General features: G+C 38.2%; 1 protein-coding gene across 1 annotated transcript; it reads left to right on the forward strand.

Annotated features, from left to right (window-relative positions):
• Positions 1–5,944: 5,944 nt before the first annotated feature.
• Positions 5,945–24,959, forward strand: elapor2a (endosome-lysosome associated apoptosis and autophagy regulator family member 2a). Its single transcript, XM_047353087.1, has 22 exons — positions 5,945–6,251; positions 8,541–8,661; positions 12,011–12,200; positions 12,277–12,424; positions 12,548–12,637; positions 14,592–14,697; positions 14,819–14,971; positions 16,551–16,639; positions 16,726–16,906; positions 16,995–17,123; positions 19,209–19,299; positions 19,379–19,481; positions 19,564–19,701; positions 20,794–21,057; positions 21,153–21,326; positions 21,426–21,612; positions 22,382–22,478; positions 22,568–22,669; positions 22,815–22,941; positions 23,040–23,218; positions 24,049–24,217; positions 24,311–24,959. The coding sequence occupies exons 1-22, from the start codon at positions 6,156–6,158 to the stop codon at positions 24,377–24,379; spliced, it is 3,003 nt and encodes a 1,000-aa protein (XP_047209043.1). The 5' UTR covers positions 5,945–6,155; the 3' UTR covers positions 24,380–24,959.
• Positions 24,960–25,014: the final 55 nt, after the last annotated feature.

The following is a 25,014-nucleotide window of genomic DNA, read 5'->3' on the forward strand; positions in this document are numbered from 1 at the left end:
TGGACAGGGAAGCTGGTCTGATTTGATAGAAAGAAGGATAGCTAAATCTAGGACAAATATGGAAGGAAATTGTAAAAGAGGCCACAAAAGACTGGGGTGGAGGGGTTCACGGTCAAACTGGTGAACGACCCTAAGTGTGACGTCCACTGACCTATAGGCGGCTCTCTTCCTATAAGGAAGTTTCCTGTTTCCCTCTTGTTTGTTTGCTCATCAGTGAACTGCATAAAAGCTTCAGTTACCCAGTGCTGCGTCTCTGGGGGCATCTGATTTTGGTTGACTGAGAAACTCAATTCTGTGTAGCGATTGTCTGACAATAATGCTGTGGTTAATCTTGTTTTGGTGAATTTTTGAATGTTAGTGATCTTGGGTTTAAATAAGACGTTTGATTCTCCGCCATTTTCTTCAGGCTAAGTTTTCTCCTGTTTTATGGCCAGCTAGGTAGTTTATGCATTGTACTTTTGTTTTGGTTAGATGAGACCTGCTTTTATTTATTAGCCAGAAGGGGTATTTTTGTTTGTTGTTTTGGCCTTGGAGACCCTGATGTTTATTGCTTCTCAATTCTTTAATTTCTGTATAAACTCTGACTTGAGAAAATAAATCCTTTCTTTAACACTGAGCTAACTATTGTCCAGTAGTTTTAAGTGTGTTTGTTGATGAATTTATTTGATGAATTTTGTCTTACACTCTGCTACTCCTAGACTCCTAATACAGTGGTTGTAACACTAAGCATGAAGCAAGAGCTACAAAATCTTAGTTTAGATCACAGCGTTTCAATGTGTAGGAATGGCCCAGTCAAAGCACAGACAATAATCCAACTGAAGATCTGGGACAAGAGTTGAAAATGACAGTATGCATGTAGACATTATTCTGTGATTCTTTGCTAAACATAATGCTGCAGTTTATGTTCCAGCAGAATAACAACCCTAAACATGTAGCCAAAACTACAAAGATACTGTATAGATCAGTACATATTCAAGGGTTTCAATGGCAAATACATAGTTCTGACCTAGCTACAAATGAGAATTTGCGGCAAGACTTAAAATAATTGTTCATAGATCATCTTCTTCCAATCTGACAGAGTTGGAGTTTTTTTAAAGGGAAAATTGACAAAAACATCAGAGAATTGAAATATGGTGGCATAACCTATTCATCATTTTCCCTTCACTTCACAGTTATGTGCTACTTTGTGTTGGTCTATCAAATCTTAATTTAAAAAGTTCAAACGGCACTACAGCTTTTTTTCCCCTCATTGTTTTGATTAAAATGTATGCTTTTTAAAATATAAATTTTAAACTCTTTACAGTATATGTTTTATATGCTTTATATGTCTGCCATAAAGGTCAATCAACGCATGTTGTGCTGATGTTCTTTAATAATTTCATCTTATAATTTCATCTTTATAATATCATTTTTTGCTATAAAATTGCTTTCCATGAATATTACTGCATATACTGTGAAATATTGACAAAACAGCAATATTTACCACAAACAAATACACATTTCACCAAGGCACAGATGTTTGCAGAGATCAGGATGCTCAGATCATGTTGAACTAGGTCTCAGGACACATTTCAGTGACATCCTATCTACAGTCACTGAGCTCCCTACCTATAGAACGGAGATTCGAAGTTTTACAGTTCATTGGTAAAAATGATTACATTTCAATTAAAAAAATTACTGATTTTCATTCTGAAAGGTATCATTTTTCAAAATAGTTTATGTAGGGTCCAAATGCCATCTTGTGGTTAAATTTGTTATTGCAGTAAGCAAAAATGCAGAGCCAAGCAAAATATGAAACAAACAAACATAATCATAAGAAGTAAGATTTTTATCTGTGTTTGTATTTGTTTAGATCATGATCAGGGATTTAACATATTATTTTTGCAAAAACAACTTAAAGTATGCAACCTTCTTACCTTTGGTTGTCTAATAATTATGGAGGGTCTGGAGATTTTAGGGTATCTCTGCTCCAGTTCTGGACTATGCTCCAACCCCAGCTCATTGTCTGAGCTCTCAGAAAAGTTACTGCCAAATGGAGGAGACTCTAAATTTGAGTCTTCACTTTTTTCCTGCGTGTAGCAACCCGGGCTTGACTTGGTTGCATTGAGGTTCCTGCTTCTTCTGGAGTTAGAAGACACACAAGTCAAGGTCCTTTGAAGCTGTTTATGCTGCTCCTCCTGTGTGCCGCTGAAAGTGGTTTCGGCAGGTTGGGATGTAACTGGGTCGGCTGCTGAAAGTCCGTTATTGTTTCTATTGTTCGTGGAGCCGTTCGACTCAGCAGATGGTGCAGAATCAGTGTTAACATCAGAAGAGTTACCAAAACAGTGGCCTAAAGATGAGCAAGGAAGCCCGTGCATGCTTGCAGATTGAAAAATGACTACGAGAAACAAAAAAGTAAATCTTACTTTCAATAACATTAGGTGGATACAAGAGACATTGGATGGAGAGCCACAGTTAGTTAGCTGGGATTAGATTCTGTCTAATAGCTGAAATCATCAGACGAGGACTACAAAATACATTTTAAACTTATAAAGTTATATTCAAAATTAAAATATAGAAAAAATAACTAAATTCAGATTCCTTTGTGGGCTTGATATCCTCAGAAACCTATGGTTACTCTCTTGTCCAGATAGCCATATTCCAGTCTTATCCTTGAGTCAAGAATTCCCTTGAGCTCTTCTACATCCCTTTTCTGTCCTGCCCCGACAACCTGCAATCATTTGAATTACTTGACACTTTTTATGTGTTAGCTGCTGGGTGTCTCATTACCCTGCTGGGTAGCGCCCTGGGCTGCTGTGGGCTTGGAGGCTGGGGTTGGCCCATACGGGTCAGGCTTTGACTCTGGTTACCATCTGACTCAGGGTCAGCTACTAATACACTTGCCTTACACTTCACCAGCATTAATTGATGAGCTGATCTGATCACAGAGCTGTGGCCTGGGCTGTAGAGGTTATGGGAGAGTTACAGATGGTTGAATATGAGATCTCAGGTTACAGTAAAACAATGTAAGCGATAGGCCTACAATGATAAAGAGAAAGGAGGAATGAGGGAGAGACAGGGGTAGATAGGCGGACCTGCATCACATCTCGCAGAAAGAGTGAGAGAGGAGAAACTCGTCTGCCATTGGGTGGCTGCTACTCAAATATTCATACAAATGCTCCGCATCTATTGTATATCAAGCCTAGATCTATATTTTATAAGATATGTGACTAAATATAATAATGGCACAATATAGAGCACCTAACTTTTACTTTGTTTGCTATGACTTGGAAAGGTATTCATACACCCCAAAGTCTTTCACATTTAATCACATTATAATAAAAAGGTACATGATTTAGAGTTTTTAAAAATAAAAAGTGAAAAGTGTGGCATGTATTTGTATTAAACCCATTTTTACTATAATACACCTAAATAAAATCAAGTATAACCAACTATATTGAGATGTCACCTACTTAGTAAACAGAGATCACCTACTGCTGTTTTAAATCCAGGTGTTGTGTGAAGATCTCAGATATTAGTCAAAGAACACTGGTAAACAAACAGCACCAGACAGGTCCATGATAAAGGTGCCCCAAGCTTTCAACATCTCACAGAAGATTATTTAATCTAACTGTGAAACATACCAAAGTAATGTTGTCCTCCTGACCTGACAGAGCATGGTTTATATAAGGATATTCATGGGTTAGAATAGCCCAGTCAAATCTAGACCTAAATCCAATATGGGATGTTGGGCAAGGCTGCTTTTCACAAACACGTTCCATCCAAACTGACTGAGCCTGGTCTTGTTAGCAATTAAATCGGACATATTGTCTCTGAATGTTTTCCTTTGAATTTTAAAAACTGGTGAAGAGATACCTCAAAAGGCTTTCAACTAGGACAGCAGCAATATAGCGGCAAAGTAGAGACTCAGGAGGACTGAATTCAAATGCAAGACACACACTGTTCATATTTTCAATTGTAAAGCATTTTTAAAACCACGCATCATTTTTGTTCTACTTCCAAAGTATGTACTATTTTTGTGTTGGTCTAACATCCCAGTAAGACATTTTAATTTGTGGTTGTAATACAGTAAAATGTGAACATGTTCAAAGGCTATAAATATCTTTGCAAGGCAGTTTATATGAAACTAGAGCTCTCTTTAGCACAGGGAAGATCCAAAGGGTGATGTAGATGTCTATAGTGTTTACAGAAATGTCAGATGTAACATCAACCATTCTTACAGTGTTTTCAAAGCAGGATTTAAATCTGCCTAGTTTGTTAAAGTGGTGTTAAACTGAACTTTACTTTAGTTGGGAAGTTCTGTTCATTAAACTTGTCCATGAAGGTTACATTTCCGTAACCCCATTGTAAATGCTTTTACAATTTGTATTCTCTGTCCTTTCTTAATTTTACCTAGATGATCATGAATGATTTAAAATGCACAAAGCTGTATCTCTGCTAGTCTTAATCGAAGTGTTTAAGTGATTCACGTAACTTGATGTTGTGAATGTAGTTCATCTTGACAAACCGAACCGTGATGCTTGAATGAAACATCATGGTTCAAGAGCTTTTTTTGTTTTGAGATGTAAACAGAGATTGTTTCCGCTTAGTACTAAATGTCTTAGAGAGAACTAAACTGACATAAACTGCTTATTTTTTTTAAAGAATCCTTTTCAAAAGCTTCATTTGTAAAACTTAAAAGATAATTCAGATATGCCATGTTTGGGTCCCGTAGTTACACATAAAAAATGAATGTCTAGCAGGTTTACATATTTTTATAATAGTAATACTTTTATACAGTTTTTGCCCTTTTGTCACACTTAAATGTTTCAGCTCATCGAAAAAAGATACACCACAATGAATATGAATGCAAATCCATTATCCACAAATGGAGTAAACACGGAACAGGGGTTAACCTCCCCTTGAATGGCAGACCTTCCAAAATCAAAAATAATTTAAAATCCTCACTGAAAGCAAAGTGTACCGGAGTCATTTTCCTGGTTTGTCTGTACAAACTTGGCAATAAAGCTGATTCTTTTTCTGATTACTGGAAGAGTGACTCATCCAGGAGGTCACAAAACAACCTAGAACAACATGCACTGCAGGCCTCACTTACCTAAGTTTTGGCCGGTGTTCCTGATTCAAGATATGGGACAAGAAGAGCATTCATTGCAGAGGTGCGGGGTGATAAGCTCTGTTTACCAAGCATAATGGCGTGTTACATCTTCTTTAAAACTATAAGTATTTCAGAATAAAGCACACTCAGCAGTTAAACATGGTCGTGGTAATGTGATGGTCTGGGGCTGCTTTGATGCTTCAGGAATTGGTTGATATGCGGTAATAGATAGAACCAGGCATGAACGCACTTGGGTTATGCAGCAGGGCAATGATCTAAAGCTCACCATCAAGTCCGCATCTGAATAACTAAAAAAGATTGTGTAAATATGCTCTGCCCTATTTGACTGGCTGATATGAAGTTTTATCTCCCTCTGGAGGCCAGTATGTTGAACTACAGCAAAAAAGAATTTGACACTGTGGACGTCCGACGCTCATATAAAGAAGGAGCACAATGCAGAAGTGTTTTCTTCAGTGTTAAAGATGATCGGGTTAAAGCTATTAACTTTTAAAGCGCTTATATTTTTTTGACTGCGGAAGAGCGTCAAAGGCGGCCACCAGAAGTGCTCATAATGTGAAAATGCATGCATTTACTGTGGCATCAAGTTAGCATAAACACGCTTCAGGCAAGACATTTAATCGTTCTTCCTTCAAAATACACTAACATCATTTTAGTTCTTTAAAAATATTGTGGACAAAACATCATCATCAATGTATGCATGGTCAGTATTAATTCAAAGAGGCAGGCCGGTACGGTTTTAGTTTGCAACGAAAGAGTAATCCTTCCTTTGTGCACTTATCCGGGTTTTATTTCGACAAACGAGCGGAAGTGGCGTTCTGCTGAGCCCACCTCGGCTCAGATGAGAGCCAGCCCCTGGAGCGCACACAATCTGGAGGATAATCGCAGGTGGAGAGGCCGGGTTGACACTCATCTATAGAGAGAAGCAGGTGTCTGAACAAACGTTTATCTCGCCGTGTTCAGGACACAGACAGTCCTACTGGATCGTGACTGGCGTTTTGCTTTTCAAGATTAAATTTGATGCTTCTCTAGAGGATCCACAATGCGGTCCTCGGCTCGGTTCGTCGTCCGATGCGCTCTCATCCTCAACACACTCTGCTTGATTGACGGAGTTAAAGGACAGCGGCAGTGCAATGAGGTGAGGAAAACAGCGGACCTCTTGTGTTTACAGTGATGCCAAACCTGACATTTAGTAACAAAGGCGCATCGAATAGTTGTTGTGGCTGCAAACAAACAAATCAAGTGGTGAGCATAAATACGTGTAAAAATGATGATGATGATACATTTCCGGTTTTTTTTTAGGGTGATGTGTTTAAGTTAAAACCCTTTTTGTAAATTAACAAAAAGGGTTTTAACCTGGCATCTTGAACCACCGCTGTATTGCTGATGATTTTGTTATGTTAACATAGCATGAATCTATGATGAGGTCTGGGGTGTGTTGAACTTCACTACCTAGAGCTGTTCAGGCTGTTATCAGTTTCCTGCATGGACTGGCCTTTCCTTCCCCGTGGCTCTGGTTTCCCTCAGCACCTCCTCAGAAGAGGCTGGCAGCACAATCACACATACAAGCACCAGATAGGGGTAACATTCCTCTAAATTATTGGCTTAAATGTTTCTCTCCAACTAAGTACAGGAGATCATGGCAACCTTTCCTCTATGGCCTTTAGTTCTCTGGAGCAACCTTGTTTTTGAGGGATGTTGAATGGTAACATCACAATTCAAATGCCTTTTTCAAACTTAGACTTTGACTTGTTTAGTGTGTTTAAAGACATTATACATTGGTGTATTCATTTATTTTTATTAATAAATGTACTGGGGCAATAACATCTCAGCTGGGTTACAAAGTGTGGATTTCTTCTGCAGGAAATTAAAAGAACGTTTTTAAAGAGTGATCTGAAGAAAAAAAAAGCTTATTTTTCTGCTTTGCGTGTATTTGGGTTGATGACATCACAAGAGGTGGCATGGATTGTGCTAATTAGCTAGAATTAGAAAAGACGATGGGGGACAAATTTAATTTCTGACAGATTCTGATCCATTTGAGTTCCAAGGGTTTCAAATTTACATGTTTTAGCCAGAATTTGACACTGGTGATCGGGCTTGGTATTGGTCTGCTTGGTGATTATTTTCATCTAATGTTGTATGTGATTCAGGAGTTCTGCAGGAACCATTATTGGGACTCAAAAACCATCTTAATGGAACGCACCAACCTGACCATATGGTTTTTATAGAAACGTTGTTTGATGTGATAGCAACAAATCCTTGATAATCTGGTTGTTCCCATCTGCCCACCTCAAACAAATTGCACCCATGTGTTTTATTGTTGCCATATTCTTCTGAGATTCATGCTGTGTTGTCACATTTGGCTCAGATGTTTTGCTCCATGCAGATCGAAGTCAACACCTTTAAAGGAGCACCTTGATTAAAAACCTGGGAAAATTAAGGAAACAACAAGAAAACTACACATTTACATAGTTAAACGTATTCTTATTAGTTGCAATATGTGAAGTCACCAGAGACAAAGATGCATGGAGGCTTGTTTCTGGGAGGGTAAATTTTGTCTTCATTTAATGACGATTTACAATAAAATAGCAAAAGAAAAAGAAAAATGGACTAAGATGTGCTCTGTCACAGAAGACAAACTTCATCTTAAGTAAGTTTGAGTGATTTTATGAAAAACCAGCAAGTTGCAAAACTACCATATCCATGATTGTTCACAATTATTGTGGAAGTAAAGGGAGATGACTAGGGTTCAGAAAAGTACAAATCAATAGAATACAACTATGACCCTGTTTTGATTTTGTTATCTTGCCTTCGATGTGTGCTGCATGTCCTTTATCGTCACTGTAATTTGGCTTTTGCTGGGCTAAACGGACTGCATTCGCTGTGGTAAATAAAAATTAGACAGATATTAGGCCCCCGTTGTCTCTACACAAAAAGACTGAGGATAATTCAACTCAAGAAAATTGATTAAATAGGTTTTACTTTGTGTGTTGAATACTAAAATTGTTGCATTCAGTGGGGAAATGTGTAGATGTTTCTGCAAAGCAGTTCCTGGTAAAATGACCTCCTCTGCTGCCATTGTCCCCACTGCCATCTCCATGGAGATAGTATGTTATGTGTCCTGGCCTAAGAAGGGGTCAGAGCTTGAGAGATAACAACCAGAGCAGGAATTAGCCTTCTTCTCAGTCAAGTGGATATGGAAAGTGATATCAGTGTTTGTTGCAACTGCAGTTGCACTTTTACGTAGTCTGCTTTGATTTGGCCGGATATCCACAGTTAGATGAATCGGGGCTCTACCTTTGGTGGAGACCCCCCTCACCTTGAAGTGTTTACTGACCTGCCTTGGGCTCTCGTTGATTCTGGGTTTGGTACCAAGACTGTTGTGGTGTGTGGTCTCCTGTGCAAATGCTCTGTGTATCTTTGGCAGACGGACTACTACTATGAGTACACGGAGTGTGACAGCACAGGATCTCGGTGGAGAGTGGCCATCCCGCAGAGTCCTGGGTCCTGCACCGGACTACCACAGCCAGTGAAGGGCACTGAGTGCAGTAAGTTGGAATCATTTAGAGTGTACAGTCATATTCAATAAATTAGAATATGTGTTCCAATGAGGATTGTTTGTCAGAATAAAAGTACTTTCAGAAAATAAAAACCTTTGTGCAGATATAAAACCTAATGAAGCCCACATTTCTGTATTAAAAATTTATTTTATTTTGGTCTGTAACATTCTAATCTTAAATATTGTGTTTTCATCAGCTGTAACTGGAAAATCATCATAATTAACAGAAATTCACTTGGTGTATTTAGTTAGTGAAATAAATTACCGTTTCAATATTATTCTATTTTATTGAATATGACTGGTTTCTTGAGACCTGTTTGTTACTATATCTTTGCATATTTTCCGACTAATATGAGGTTAAAAAATTGGTTCATTGCAGAATAAACATCTTCCACCCTGTCATTAGAGTCTATCACATAACTGTGTTGCATTTGCAAGAACAATGTATCAAATCAAGATATTATTTGTACTCTCTATGCCAGTAGTTTTCAAGTGAGTGGCATTCAGTTGTTTCCACCAGAACCATGTCATAAATCATGTAATTTACCCTGTACAACCTTAGTTTAGTTCTTATAATTTTTGTGTAGAAGTATCCCCCTGTGGCAGAAACAGATCATTTTAGAAGAAAAAACAACAACAAATTAGTAGGAAGGAAATTACATAAGTCTTTTTCTTTATTGTTTAATATCTATGTTATTTATAATATCATATTCTGCTTAAATCAGGTGTATTATTTTGTCAGAGTAAATGTATTTCATGCAATGTGTTAGCAGCCAGGAAATAGTTATACCATATGCCGAGCTAATTCTCTTATTTCAGTTTCAGTGACTTGCAAAAGTATTCATACCGTGTAAACGTTTCCTACATTTTGCCATGTTACAATCACAAACTTGTAAATTGTATTTCATTGTGATTTTATGTGATAGACCAAAACGTATTCAGTGCTGATGAGTCAACAGTTTGTAGAACTACCTTTTGCTACAGTTGCAGCTGCGAGTCTTCTGGGGTTTGTCTCTACCAGTTTTGCATGTCTATTGACTGAAACTGTTGCCCATCCTTCTTTGCAGAAAGAATAAGCAAAAGAAGAATCCCTACATTACGATGCTGCCAACACCATGTTTCGATGTAGGGACGGTGTGTTCAGGTTGATTTGCAGCGTTAGGTTTCTGACACACGCATGTTGGCTCATCTAACTAGAGTAACTTCTTTTGCATCTTTCTTACATTTCTTGTGGAAAACTGGAACTGGGACTTTTTATGACTTTTGTTCATCAATGGATTTCTTCTTGCCACTTGCCATAAAGCAATGCAGACGGCTTGGCTAATAGTTATCCTGTTGACTGTTTCTCCCACCTGAGTTTTTTTTCTCTATAAATTTTCTCTGTTCCTCTCTTGTCAGTTTAAGTGGCTAATTGTCTTGGTTGACTGTGTCTTAGTAGGCTTAGTGTATGCTGTGCTTCCTACATTTTCAGATGACTGAGATGTACTTTGGGAGATGTTAAAAGTTTGGGATATTGTTTTATAAACTAATCCTGTTTTAAACTTTTCCACAACTTAATCCCCAAACTCTCTGATGTGTTCCTTGGTCTTCATGCTGTTTGTTCACTAATATTTGCTCACAAACCTCTGAGGCCTTCACTGGACAACTAGATTTATACTGAGATTAAATTACACACAGTCAGGTTCTGTTTACTGATTAAGATACTTCTGAAGGTAATTATTTTTTGGATTTAATACATATCTGAGTAAAGTGGGCAGAATACAAATGCACAGCACAATTATGTACATTTATTATTAGCTAGTATATGTTCAGATGTCTGTCTTGCTTCACAAATGTACACAAAGGCTAATTTGCTTGTGTCAAGATTCTGTCATAAAGACACATTTCAACTCAAGGTATGTTACAACAGAGAGTTTGTTACTTAGTGACTTATTACTCCCTGGGTTTGAGGTTCAAACATGTTTTTCTGTTTGTTAAACAGAAATAAAAGATGCATTGTTTAATCGCAGAGGCATGTAACTACTTTGAATCATGCTTTGAATGAATCAACTTAAAATAGTTCTATGTTCCAGGCAGAAGTCTTCCATGGAAGTTTAAAAAAATGAATAAATCATTTTGTTTATTGGGAGGTTGCCCTCATGACGACTTTTTGGCAATGAATCCAGGAAGAGGGAGTTTAACTATGTAATAAACGCGGATATTGTTCAAGCTGGTGTTGCAAGTATTTTTTTAGTTTCTCCAGAAGGTTGCTACATCACGTCCCTACTGTCTCAATAATTATCACAAGCTTAATCTTTTAGAACTCTGCAAATGCAGAGATGATTTTCTTTATTCATCTGCAACTATACAGACTGTATAAAATGGAAGTTGATTAAGGATTTAAGGGTTGCCTCCACACTCAATCTGTTTACATTTGAAAGCAGTCAAGACAGTCATTTTCTACCGCTTATTCCATAGTGGGTCACGGGGGAGCTGGTGCCTATCTCCAGCAGTCTATGGGCGAGAGGCAGGGTACACCCTGGACAGGTCGCCAGTCCATCGCAGGGCAACACACAAACAACCACACACACTCATTCATACACCTAAGGGCAATTTAGAGTGACCAATTAACCTAACATGCATGTCTTTGGACTGTGGGAGGAAGCCAGGGTTTCCGGTGAGAACCCACGCATGCACGGGGAGAACATGCAAACTCCATGCAGAAAGACCCCAGGCCGGGAATCGAACCCAGAACCTTCTTGCTGCAAGGCAACAGTGCTACCAACCGTGCAGCCCACATTTGAAAGCAGCTTTTGATAATTCTTTGTTTTTCTTTCCTTTTTCTTTCTGAGCCTTCTATTAACTTTACTGAGAGAGCACCTATCTCTTGTGTTCCCAAGATAGTTCATGGAGCCCATGTTAGTCATCATTCTCACCCAGTATGTCATCAACATGATTACCATCTTAAAATCCAAACATGCTATTTATAAGCCCTTTAACTCATTCCTGCTAGTTGGAGACATTTATTATTTACATTTTTTGAAAGTGTTGCTGGATTCCTTTGTTTATTTTTTTTCAGTAAGCCAGATCAGGTATCAGGAAAAGCTGACAACGTCACACAAAGCCAAGGACCTCGAGTCGATGGCTCTGGGGAAAAAAAGCACAGAGACACACAGTGTGTAACAGGATGTAAGGATTAAGCTCCCCAATCGCTGCAGTGTAGCAGTGATTTGCACTGCTGTTTGTCAGCTTTAGTCTGAATCTAACAGAATGCGAGGAGAAAAAGACTAAGAAATGACTTATTTATTGTGTAATTCTTCCTCTTTGTCTCGTTTTGTGTCCTCCTTTGTGTCCCCTAGCGTTCTCATGCAGAGCTGGGGAGTTCCTGGAGATGTCTGCTCAGGAGTGTACTCAGTGCGCAGCGGGAAGCTACTCCCTTGGGAGTGGCATCCGCTTTGACCAATGGGATACCATGCCTACAGGATTCAGTAGCCTGGCAACTTCCCTGGGGAATGACGCCCACAGAGATGCCAGACTCACCTGCAACAGGTTAATGAGTTAAAAAAAAGATAATCGTATTGCAATCTGTAACACACTTTTATTCACTTTGCTCTTTTTCTTACAGTTCTTCCTGGCAGCCTCAAGGAAACTATCTGGAGTCCAACAGGGACGAGTGTACGGTCTCTCTCATTTATGCTGTTCACTTGAAGAAGCAGGGGTCTGTCAGCTTTGAGTATCAGTATCCTGATAAAAGCCTGCTGTTTGAATTCTTTGTGAGTAACCCACAGGCATTCTCTTTTGTTACAAGCAGCTCTAAATCTGATTTTGTTTGTATTAATAATGTATCTATTTTACAATACAAAGAACAGAGTATAATCTGCTGCTTTTTTGTGTAGATCCAGAATGACCAGTGTCAGGAGATGGATCAGTCAGCTGATACAAAGTGGCTCAAGCTCACCAATCATGGGGAATGGGCAACCCACACGGTAGGTGTTTCACATTCTGTGATGAGTAGCACAAACAAAGAACAGATTTTTGGCAGCTTGCCCTGATTTTCCAAAAGAAATGCCTGGCAAAGAAAACTAGAGTTACAAAAGGCTGTTTGCAGTAATTTTCCAGCCAGATTATAAACTCAGATAATTAGTTTGGATTTATTATAGTGTTCATGAATAGTTCATAAGAAATACAAGGCTTTTTTCTTTAGTTTATGTTGTTATTTGTGAGCTAAAATGTTTTAAACCTGTTTTGGACAATTCTGTTAAACAAGTTTATTTTTTATTTTTATTTCATCTATTTAAATTTCTATGTATAACAGAGAATATTCTGGAGTGGCATAGCATGTCATTTACATTTTTATACATCAATTAAATTTGACAAATGTGTATTTGTTTTCTTTTCTTATTCACTGTTCAACTTCGATCTCTGTTCTTTCAATAATCCATAGGCATCACATCAAAACATCAATGTATTTCAGTAATTCCTTTCAGAAAGGGAAACTCATAGATCCCTTACACACAAAGTGATATATTTTAAACATTTATTTCTGTTAATTTTGATGATTATGGCTTACAGTTAATGAAATCCCCAATTTTGGCTAATACCAATATTAAACATCAATAGATTAATAATTTTTAACAGATAACTTTTACATCTGGGAGACAGTCACGCTCCACAAGGAGAGTAAGGCAAAAAAAGGATCTTGGTAAAGATGCTGGCTGTTCACAGAACGCTATATCCAATCTTTTTAATGGGAAGTTGGGTGGAAGGAAAAAGTTAGAAGAACATACACATGCATCATTGATACTTGCAGCCTAGGTTTGAAAGTCAAACCCTTTCAAGAATTTACAGGAAATTCTTGAAGGTGGAGGTGCAGAGTGCGGCAGGACTCGGTGCCTCAAGAGCTACCGCACACAGGACTAGATTGTAGTTTGGTGATCCAAAGTCTTGTTTTCAGATAAAAATGAATTTTTCACTTTATTTGAAAATCAATGTATCAGAGTCTGGAGGAAGAGTGGAATTCAGGTTGGTTAAGGTACAGTGAAGTTTCCACAGCCAGTGATGACTTGAGGAGGCACCTCATGCTGGTGTTGGACCACACTCTTTTGTTCAGTCCAAAGTCAGTGCAGCCACCTACAAAGACATTGTAGAGCACTTCAGGCTGAGTGCTGCTCCTGCTTACAAGCTTGCTTAAGATGCTGGTTTCTTTATTTAGCAGGACTTGGTACCGACCCACACTGCCAAAAGAACCAGTGCTTGCTTTGATATCCATGGTATCTCTGTTCTGGGTGGACCAGAAAGCTCGCTTGGCATAAACCTCAAAGAGAATTTATGAGAAAGGAAGATGATAGACATCAGATCGCACCATGCACACGAGCTGAAGGCTGTTATTAAAGCAAACAGCTTCCAGTAAATATTGCAACAAGGAGCCCTGACCAAGTAGTGAGTGCAAATACAATACAGTACATGGAAATGCCATTCAGTAGTCCATTAGTGTAGATATTTGTGTATCAAATTCATTCTTTAATCTGGTTTATGTAATATTATAATTTTCTGAGAAACAGATGTTTCCATTAGGCGCAAACTATAATAATAAAAATTAACAGCAATAAATGTTTGAAATATATCAATATGCAATGAATAGTTATATGTTTCACTTTTTGAACCAAGTAATAAAATAAACGTTTCAATAATATTGTAATTCAGATGCACCTGTGTTGCATATTGCTTATCTGTGATATTTAAGTTTGAAGCTCTTTGAGTGGTCGTATGAGTGGAAAGGTGCTATGTAAGTTCGGTGCATTTACCATTTAGGTTAATTTCTCCAGGTAGTTTCAGATGCTAAATGTAACCAGTTGTATCTAAGGTAAGCAAATATAAAATCTTAATTGTGTTTGCAGCACCAGTTTATGGCAAGCTGATGATTAACAACATGTATTTTAGGTGAATTTGAAATCTGGCACCAACATCTTATACTGGAGGACAGGAGGTGTTGTGATGGGATCCAATGTGGTGAAGCCTGTACTGCTGAAAAACATTCAAATTCAAGGTCAGAGAAGAGTGAATTTTTTTTTGTTGGTTCAGTTTTATTTGTGTGAAAAAACTAAATGAGATTTTAGGAACGTGCCCAGTATTTACTTTTTTTTCATCTTGCCTTTTCTCTCCACAAGGTGTTGCCTACACATCAGAGTGTTTCCCTTGTAAGCCAGGGACGTTCAGTCACATTCCAGGCTCTTCCACATGTGAACCCTGTCCTCGGGACACCTACTCTGGCCACGGAGCCAGTTCATGCACTCCATGCAACACTATCATTCAGTATGCAGGTGTATAGCCTTATAAATGAATTCAATATCCAAAAAACAACGCTGACAAATTTACTGCATTGTAGTATGCAACGTAGAATAGAATAGAATAGAATAGAATAGAAATGTCCTTTATTGTCCCACAGTGGGGAAATTCAGGTGTGTCAACAGCAACATAAAAGGAGAATGGACACATGCAGGTATTCACAAACGTAAAAAACTATAAAAATCAAAAATTAAGAGTAGACTGTACAGTTAAGCAAGAAAATTTACAGCATAGGAAAAATAATTACTGTACAGGTATTAAAAATGGCATACTCTGATTAAATGAATTGTGCAACTGAGTAGGGTGATTGGAACATTTACAAAAAGCGCATTTGTTATTGTGCACGAGAAAACATCACCACTTACTGTTCTTAATGACTTTGAAGTACAGAACACAAGTGAAGGCACATTTTGACTATGGGACCTGGAGCAATATTTTCCAAGCCAAACGTTTTCCTGAAACTTTTGGCTTCACTGGTCATGTTTTCACTATAGACCAAGGCTGTTAGATCAGCAGATGCATCTTTCACTCTGCGATTTCGAGTGGAACATGCTAAAATCTCAGAATTAAAAGCTATTATTTTAAGCAATAAATCTACAACCAATGATCCTGTCACAGCGATTACATTTTCTAACCTATATTGATACACTAAAAGGTCCCTGGAAAGCTGCATCTGCAACAAACTTTACATGGATTTCGGTGTTCTCTCGCTTCTAAGACGAGCGAACAGGCGCTACTGCTGCAATCTTGATTAAAACAAGGTGTTCTAGCCATAAACGTGATATTTCAGAGCCTTTATGCTGTGAAACTGTATTATAATCCCTTTAAAATAAGAGAACGTTTAAGCATTCACATATATTTAATAAATAAAACCTGAGAGTTGTGTTCCAAAGTAGCCCTAACAACGCACATTGGCAGCAGTTTGTTAATAATCTACGGGGCTTGTGGTTGTTTATTTTTGTGCCTCATATTGTAAAGTGTTTAAAACCCTAAGCTATCTTTTTGAATGAAGGATTTGTTCCTTCTTTTCTACAGATGACTGTAAACAGTGGCTGATTATTTAAAATCTTTTGGAGTTACAGTTAACAGAAACTACAGTCTAGGCAGTCTAAATACAGGGGGGTAATAAAGGGCCAGAGAAAACAACCCTGACTCCTGAAATGAGTTAAGTCATAGATGTCACTTAACTTTCCTTTTTTATTGTATAGGTTGCAGATCCTATAATACTTTAAGGTGAAAATAAAATTGATAGGGTTACCTGCAGTCACATTTTCTATCACAAAATTCTCAGTATTTAGTGTTTTTTTTATTTTTTATAATGGACCAAAAATAACCTCACACTAACGTATTTGTCAGTGATAAGCAACATAATTGAGTTTATGCAATGTATTATGCAAGATGGGTGTTAAAAAATTCTAATCAAAAGATCCTAATTTCATTTAATTTGAATTTCCGGCAAACTGTTTTGGACATATTACAAAATGTTCTTTTACATTTTTTTTTTCTCATATTAATGCTTCTTTTGTGCCTGGATAATCACCTTTTGCCTGACAGAGGAAGGATCGGCTGAGTGTAAGAACAGACCTCCGTGTTCCAAAAAGGACTATTTCCAGATCCACACACCATGTGACCATGAAGGCAAGGTGAGGGAAATGATGGCATCTTTCAAACATTCTGAGTAGATGTGTTGTTTTCTCAATTTGTGATATTTGTCTTTTTAAAATTTTAGACACAGGTCATATATAAGTGGATTGAACCCAAGATCTGTCTGGAGGTTGTCTCTGGAGCTGAAGCACTGCCTGAGAGTGGTGAACAGGAGGAATGTCCTCCCTGTAACCCTGGTTTCTATAACAATGACACGGCCACCTGCTCCCCTTGCCCAACCGGGACGTACTCTGATGGGTTAAAACGTAAACTCTCATGTTCATTAGTTTTGTTTTACACCATTATCCTGTTTTGCAATCTTAATTGGGCTTTTTAATGTTGTTCATTTTCCAGCGTGCCAGCAGTGTCCAGCAGGTACTGAGCCCATCCTGGGTTATGAGTATAAATGGTGGAATGCTCTTCCATCTAACATGAAGACCTCCTGTTTCAATGTGGGCAACTCTAAATGTGACAGTATGACTGGTGGGTAGTCGTACATACTATTTTAGTCTTTTTGTTGAAATTTTAAATTAGTTGTATTTGTTTAAAGTTGCACTTGTTTTATTACATTGCTTTAAAATCTTACTGCTCACTTTTAAGGTCTTAAAATGTTTTAACTCTACAGCATTTAGCAGATCTAGTCAGTCTCCACAACCCCATTAGGCCTCTGCATTCAGCTGGGCAGATCCTACTAAATATTTCCTGAAGAAGACTAAAGATGACTGGGCATTTGCAGGCATTAGCTGGTCCTCTTCTGAGGAACAACCTACCCCTATAAATACCCAAAGCTCTTTAAAAATACTCACCTCTTTTCTTTGGCTTTTATTACAAGTTGAATTTTCAGTGCCGTTTTTTTAAGTAGAAGTTGGTTATTAAGGGTTCTTGATTACTTGATTTGAAAATGTTTTACAGAGGTATCTTGTAAATTAGTTTTGTGTCTGGGTTGTAAAGCACTTGGTCCAACATTGTTGTTTTTAATGTGCTATATAAACAAAGTTGATCCTGACCTTCCTTTATTAAAAGTTAATACCATAATTGGACTCAAAGAGTAAACACAAATATAAATTTAAATTTAAAATATGAATTTCTCCACCATTAGCACAGTTGCAGAACACCGGCAATCTTTAGCTTAAAAGGCAGTATGCGTTGTGCGGGGAAGGGGTGTGAGCATCGTGTACACCAGCGTGATTTACATTCCTCCTGGCTGACTGGTTGTTTCTGCATATGGCAGTAGGGCCACTTGGAGGAGCCAGAGGAGCTTGACTTTTTTCACAGATCATCTGTCCCATCTTGTACTGTCAGGACATAGTACCAGTTTTAAGTGCAGCTTTAACCAGTAGTATAGTGGACGTCTGGATCTTTCTTTCAGCAAAAATGTATCTATATGATCTAATAGGTGTTTTTGTCATACTAACCTACTTTATTAATATATTGAACCAAAAATCACAAAATCTCAATAGAAATAATGTACTATTTTTACAATAAAACTGAAAACATGCTCAATGAACTGGTCTGGACTTTGTGAAAGTGACATACGTTGCAAATAAACATATATAAAGGTAAAATTGGAATCTAAAACTGTATACCAATATTTCCCCTTAAAAAGAAAAACTATTACAGGTGTTTTGCTGACCTCATCAGATGCAGCTCTTAAAACTATATAAATATATAAAGGAAAATATGACCAAAAATAAACTCGAGGAAAATTACTTCTGGTTTGGCATTTTTGGCGCCCCACCTGGTCCAAACAAACCCACATTTTCTTGGGTTTTACATGGTCAATCAATGCCAGTGGAATCATAAAACCCTGAGTGTTTTGAAATGTAAAAAGAAAAAATTAATAATTTTATGTCCTATAAAAATACTGATTTTGTTGTATCTGTTGGATCTTGTCAATTATGTGAACTTGATGTGACGGAGCTAACGGTCTTTTAAAGTTTCCCATTATAGTTGAATCTGTTTTTCACTTATTTAAGTTTTTTTTATGGTTTTTGTTTTTATTTATCTATCCAAGTTACTATTGAGGGATGCCCGTCATTTCAACCTATGTAATGCGTTTCCAGTTTTGGCATTTTACTGCTTTCTTTTTAAGTTACAAAGAAAAGCCATCTCCCACGTTTCTGACGTTTTATACCAAATATGCTTTAATGTATACTTGCCTTGGGGGTATTTCATACTTTGACTTTTGGTTTGATCTTGGGTCATAATCTGTTTCTTATAAGAGTCAACTGGCCCGAGGTGGATTAGAATCCCTGCTAAATGGGAGTAGTGTAAATGTAAATCTTTAGAAAATGATGTGCAATTTTAATTACTGAGATTTCAGCACTTTTATGATAATTAATCTAAATTATTCATTAAAAATACTTAATCAACAAGAGAAATACATTGATTGAACCTGATATCGTTGTTGGCCATTATTTTTTGTCTGCTTTCTTTATATTTGTTTAGTCTCACACACACACACACACACACACACACACACACACACACACAACACACTAAACAAAATTAATATTGCTGAAATGGTTTTTAATAACAGAAAAGATCTCTGGTTGCTGACTCTTTCAGGTTGGGAAGCAGCGAGAGATCACATTCACAGTGGAGCAGGCGGGTCTGATAATGATTATCTCATCCTTAACATCCATGTTCCTGGCTTCAAGTGAGTACACTCACGTCATGTTTTCTGTTTTTCTCTGTTGTGACTGATTCCACTTTTTTCTGTGTGCTTTGACCATCAGACTGCCTACGTCAGTGTCAAGCCAGTCGGTGACAGAATTCGGTCGCATAACATTTGAGTTTGAAACTGTGTGCACAGCTGACTGTGAGTTCTACTTCATGATGGTGAGAACATCTGCCGACACAGTTTTGCTGCTCTGTACATAAATAAAGAAATGCATGCAGTAATTTTTAATGTATTTTTTAGGATATTAATAGAAAGAGTACCACAGTTGTGCAATCTTGGGAGAAAACACAAAAAAGACAGACCTACACACACGTCATGACGAAAAATGCCCCAGTTTCCTACACTTGGGCTTTCCAGAGGACAAACCAACCCTCAGACGTATGTACAAGTACACAGCTTTATACATACTTTTAGACATAGTCACCTTAGGGCTCCGCAGAAAACGGTATAGGTAATACAACTTCTTTGCTTACTTGCATTTACATACAATAAAATCTTCTTTATTCATAAAGTGGTTTTGGCCTGTTTTTCAGACAGAATGTGTGCTGTTGTTAATGGAACAGCAAATTCTCTTAACTGATTTTAAAAGTCCAAATGCCTGGGCATCATTCTGTGACAAAAAAGGGTTAAAAGTCCAAATGCCGTCTTAAAGCCAGTGGAGATTTTCCACTTTCAACCTTCAACAAATATGCATACCTGATGTGAAGTTGTTTTGTACGGAAAAACTCAATGAAATACCTTCGATGTGGCTTGTAAAACCCCATTCACAGTTACACAGGACACTCCCTGTTTTTTTTACATTTTTATCAACACTTTCTGAAGTGTTTAAGCTACTTTACCTTTGTGCATACACATTATCTGGTATGACACGACAACATTGGAAGCAAAACAAATACAGGCAAATTTGTTGGAAAGTCTGGATGTGTGATAAATTAATTTATTGTTGCAGTCACATAGTTTCACCATAGAAAACTGCATGATTGTTGGTGCCTTTGCTGTCTATACTTCATTCAACCCTTTTTGTCAGTAACCTTCAGATTGGAGCATACAGAGAAAGCAATCTTTGACAATTTCTCTCTCCACAATGTCTTTACATCATGCAGAGTCCTGAGTTAACTCTTCCCTTTAGTTCACCCCACAGGTTTTATATAGGATTTAACAAGCAATGTAATAACTTTTTCACGTAGGTCTATGCTGCTCTGAATAGCAGTTTTGTCTTGATAAGTGATTCATTTCAAAACAAACTACTTTTTGTATTAATCATGTTATCTTTTTCTGAAATTAAAATGTAGCCTGAGTTTTGGTTTGACATAAACAATGTAAGTGTGGATAAATAAAGCAAAAACGGGAAAAAAATCTGTAAAGGAGGTTATACTTCTTCATAGTAACGTTTGTATTAATAATAATAGTATAAGTTTCTTTCATACGTATGGTTTAATGGAAGAGGTTTGGCGATTTTTGGTTCTTCAGGTACGTCGGAAGGTCAATGATGTGGCACGCATCTTCTCCATCACTGTGACTAATGCAGTGGATGGCGTGTCCTCCAGCTGCCAGGCTTGTGCCCTCAGCACCCAGCCCTCCGGCTCGGCATGTGTACCCTGCCCACCTGGACATTACATAGACTCACTCACCAGCAAGTGCTTAGAGTGTCCTCACAACAGTTACCTTGAGCCTCACGGAACACAGGGTTCTGAGGCCTGCAAAGCCTGCGGGCCAGCTAGCAAGAGCGACAAGGTTTGTAGACGGTGCAGATTTATGGGTCAAGCTGTTTCTCATTTCAGGTTGCTTGAGAGGAAAACTCACCATAAAACTGTGTTTTTGCTTTCCAGGACCACAGACTGTGTTACAGTGACTGCCACTTTACCCACACAGAGGGCAATGTCACGCTAACGTTTGACTTCAGTCTCCTCAACTCAGCGGGATCGCTGATGAATGGTCCAAAGTTTACCTCCAAGGGAACCAAGTATTTCCACATGTTTAACATCAGTCTGTGCGGAGGACAGGTGTGCAAAAAAACTCTCACACATAAGTGTGTATAACACTATCCTTTAAAGACTCTTGTGCACAAATGTAATCCCTTTGCCATTTTCTCTCCATTTAAGGATCGTATGGCAGTATGCACAGACAATGTTACAGACGTGTCAGTCTCCAGCTCCCAGAGTGAGAAAGCAGAGGGTCCCAGTGCTGTGAAGACCTTCATCTGTCAGTCAACAATAATCCCAGCGAGCAGACAAGGATTCCATGCTGCACTGTCTTCGCAGTCCATTAACCTGGCTGACACCTTTCTTGGTAAGTGAACATTGGATCACTTACTGACAAAGTTTTTGCTTTAAAAGTCAACAAAAATACATTCATGTATACGTCCGTATGATCCGATTACAGATAAAAGCTTTTTGAAAACTCAGTGACTGAATCTGCACATATACACTAGTATTCCAATTGTCTATACTTTCTTATACAGGCACAGTTGTTGGGGTGTTGTTGCATTTCTCCAGGAGTCATTTGGTGAGAGGTGGGGTACATCGAAGACAGGTCGCCAATCCATTACAAGGCAACACAGAGACACGCAGGGCAACCTATTCTATATAGTCATATTTATATGGAGACAACCCACACATGCATGAGGACAACGTGCAAGAAAGACCCTAGGCTGGGATTTGTACCCAGGACCTTCTTCCTGCAGGGCAACAGTGCTAAGTACGGCTCCTTCGTGCATATATATTATGGTAAATTCCCTGCACTTGTATAGCGCTTTATCACGTCCCCAGAGACCCCAAGGCGCTTTACACTACAATCATTCATTCACCCATTCGTACACACATTCACAGTGGTAGACTACATTGTAGCCCTGCGGCAAACTGACAGAAGTTAGGCTGCCATACATAGGCGCCACAGAGCCCCATGACCACCATCCGCAGGCAGGGCAGGTGAGGTGTCCTGCCAAAGGACACAACGACTGAGACCGACAAAGTGGGTTTTCGAACCGGCAGCCCACCAGTTACACAACGAACCTATACCACTGTCGCCCTTATTATGAATAATTTTATGTTTTTTCCAGGTGCAACTGTAGATAATAGTCTTGAAGGAATAAAAGCAAGGTCAGACTTGTTTCCCCAGAAGTCTAAGAAAGTGCCTGATGTGAACTTCTTCTACAGGTATTTCTATTATAAGAGATGTTTTTTTTATCAAAGACAACAAAGTCAGAGATGTAGAGTGTTTACTCTTGTGTTATTTTATTTCTAAGATCTTTTGAGGGAACTTCGTCTTGTGAGTCAGGTCGGAGTGCAGTGGTGACCCTTCGGTGTAATCCCGATATGAGCACTAAAGGGTTGCTGTCAGTTCCCAGGTATAACTTTTCTCTGTTTCTGCATTTCATGCAGTCACTTCAGCTAACAATACATTTGACCTTTATCGTTGGCGTAAAGGTTATAAAATATTCCTACTGTTATGTTGTTGAAGAAGTAATAAGGTGTGCTTTTTGGCCATTCCAGTCAGTGCCCTGAAGGAACATGTGACGGATGCACCTTTCATTTCTTTTGGGAGAGCTCTGGGGCTTGTCCTACATGCACAGTGAGAGACTACCATCTGATAGAGGGAGTCTGCAAAGGTGGACAGCAGGTGTGTGTGCATCCAGCCATAGCATTAAATAGATAGATGGAACATTTTTCTTAACAGTTTTTATTTAATTGTGTAAATATATATGTGTTCTACCTCAGGACATGCTCTATGTTTGGACTGAACCAAAGCTGTGTATAGGGGGCTCAACTTTGCCTGAAAAGAAAACTGTGCCATGTGAGGGTATGGAGTTCTGGTTGCGGCTTGGTGCAGGGATGGGGATTTTCACTGCAGTGTTGCTCGTCTCAATCACCTGCTACTTTTGGAAGAAGAATAAACGGTACATCTCCAGATTTTCCATCTTCACTTTTCTGCTTTATGCTTTCTTCTTGTTCAGATTCCTTTATTTTCCAGCATTTCCTCCAATGCTGCCCTGTTTTTCCTCTTCCTAAAGCTTTTTATTATTCATTATTATTTTTGTTCATTGTGGTTTCCTCATGTTTAGTTTGTCGAGCTTGATTTAACTTAACCCTTTCCTCTTTCCTTAGATGTGCTCCTTTTTTCTTTCCTTTTTCAGCTTTTTTATATTTACCATTCTGTTTTGTTTCTTTTTCGTATTCCTTTTTTCTTGTTCTTCTTTCTTTCCATTTTCTCATTTTCTTTTTCTTCTAAGTTTTTTTTTGTCCTTTGACCTTTTCACCTTTTCTTTCCCTTTACATAGTTTCAAATTTGTTTCTTTCTTATTTTTTAATTACCTTTTCCCTTCTATTTCTCTTTCATTCCATCCTTCATTTCCTTTACCTTTAATTTTTTCCTTTCATTTTCCTTTCATTATGCCTTTCCTCTTTCCCTTTTTCTTCTCTTCTCCTTTTATGTTTTCTTTGGTTTTCATTTTCATTTCCTTTTTCTCTCCTTTCTCCTTACTCTCATTTTTTATTTCCTTTTCTTCTCTTTCATTTACCTGCATTTTCTCCTTTTTTAAGTTTCTCATTTCTTTGGACCTTTTTAAAATTAAATCTTCTTATCTTTCTTTCTTTTGTTTTACATTTTCCTTTCCTTGTTTTTTCTTTCCTGCTTCAATTTTCCCTTTCTTGTCGCATCAGTTTTTCGTTTTTAAAGTGGACACATTTGCTTTTCTGGTATTGATTCTCTTGCTCGTCTCTCTGCAAGGTTGGAGTACAAGTACTCTCGGTTGGTTATGTCTGCCAATAAGGAGTGTGAAATGCCAGTGGCCGACAGCTGTGCTGTGATGGAGGGAGAGAATGACGGAGACATGGAGGATGAAGTTGTGTACACCAAACCTTCGCTGCTCAGAAAACTCAAAGCCATAGCGTCCAAGGTGAGAGTCACAGCACATCACAAAAAGAGATGTCTCGCTGTGACAAAAGCCTTTAGACAGCTGCAGAATAAACACTTTTGCTTCTGTTTTCAGGGAAATGGAGAGAGTTATGAAAATGTGCAACTGAGCTCATCCCACTCAAAAGCATTGGTGTGGAGTTAGAGCTGGTTGAACAGGAACTGCAAGGAGGGAAAACACTTTCCATTGAGTGATCCACTTTAAAAATGGTCCTTGCATTGATTTGTGGTACCTGGAATACAACGTGCGTATACAAATACACACATCTAAAAACGCATCCCGCATATAAAGCCAGGTTTAAAAAAGTCACAATAACATGGTGGCCTTATAGCTTGGTACAACAGAGCCATAGTACTGTGACACAGGTGTGTATGACACTTCGAACATTTTCTGACTCAGCCTTTTGTTGGAAAAATGTTTTCAGAGAGCTCAGGGCAATACAAGGTAATATGTGTGTTCTTGGTCAGTTTGGTGTATATTTATTTAATTGTTAATGTTTTTTTCTTTTATTGTGGAGATACTGATGTCAAGACATACGACGACTGTGGACGTGTTTCCATATCCCGTAGATTCAGTCTGATTGCTTAGTTCTGGCCTAATTTTTTGAGTCTTTTGCTTTGTTGAAGTCATTGTAGTGAGGAGATGGGGTGAATGACTGAAAATGAACATGCTATGTTAAGCAGTGGAGATTGTGCTTCAAATAAATGACATATTTATGTATAAATCGAATCCGTGTGATTAAATTGCCAAGTTTAAAGGTCACTTTAAGAAATCAGCTA

This window comes from Girardinichthys multiradiatus, chromosome 2 (genome assembly GCF_021462225.1).
Source record: "Girardinichthys multiradiatus isolate DD_20200921_A chromosome 2, DD_fGirMul_XY1, whole genome shotgun sequence".
NCBI lineage: Eukaryota > Metazoa > Chordata > Actinopteri > Cyprinodontiformes > Goodeidae > Girardinichthys > Girardinichthys multiradiatus.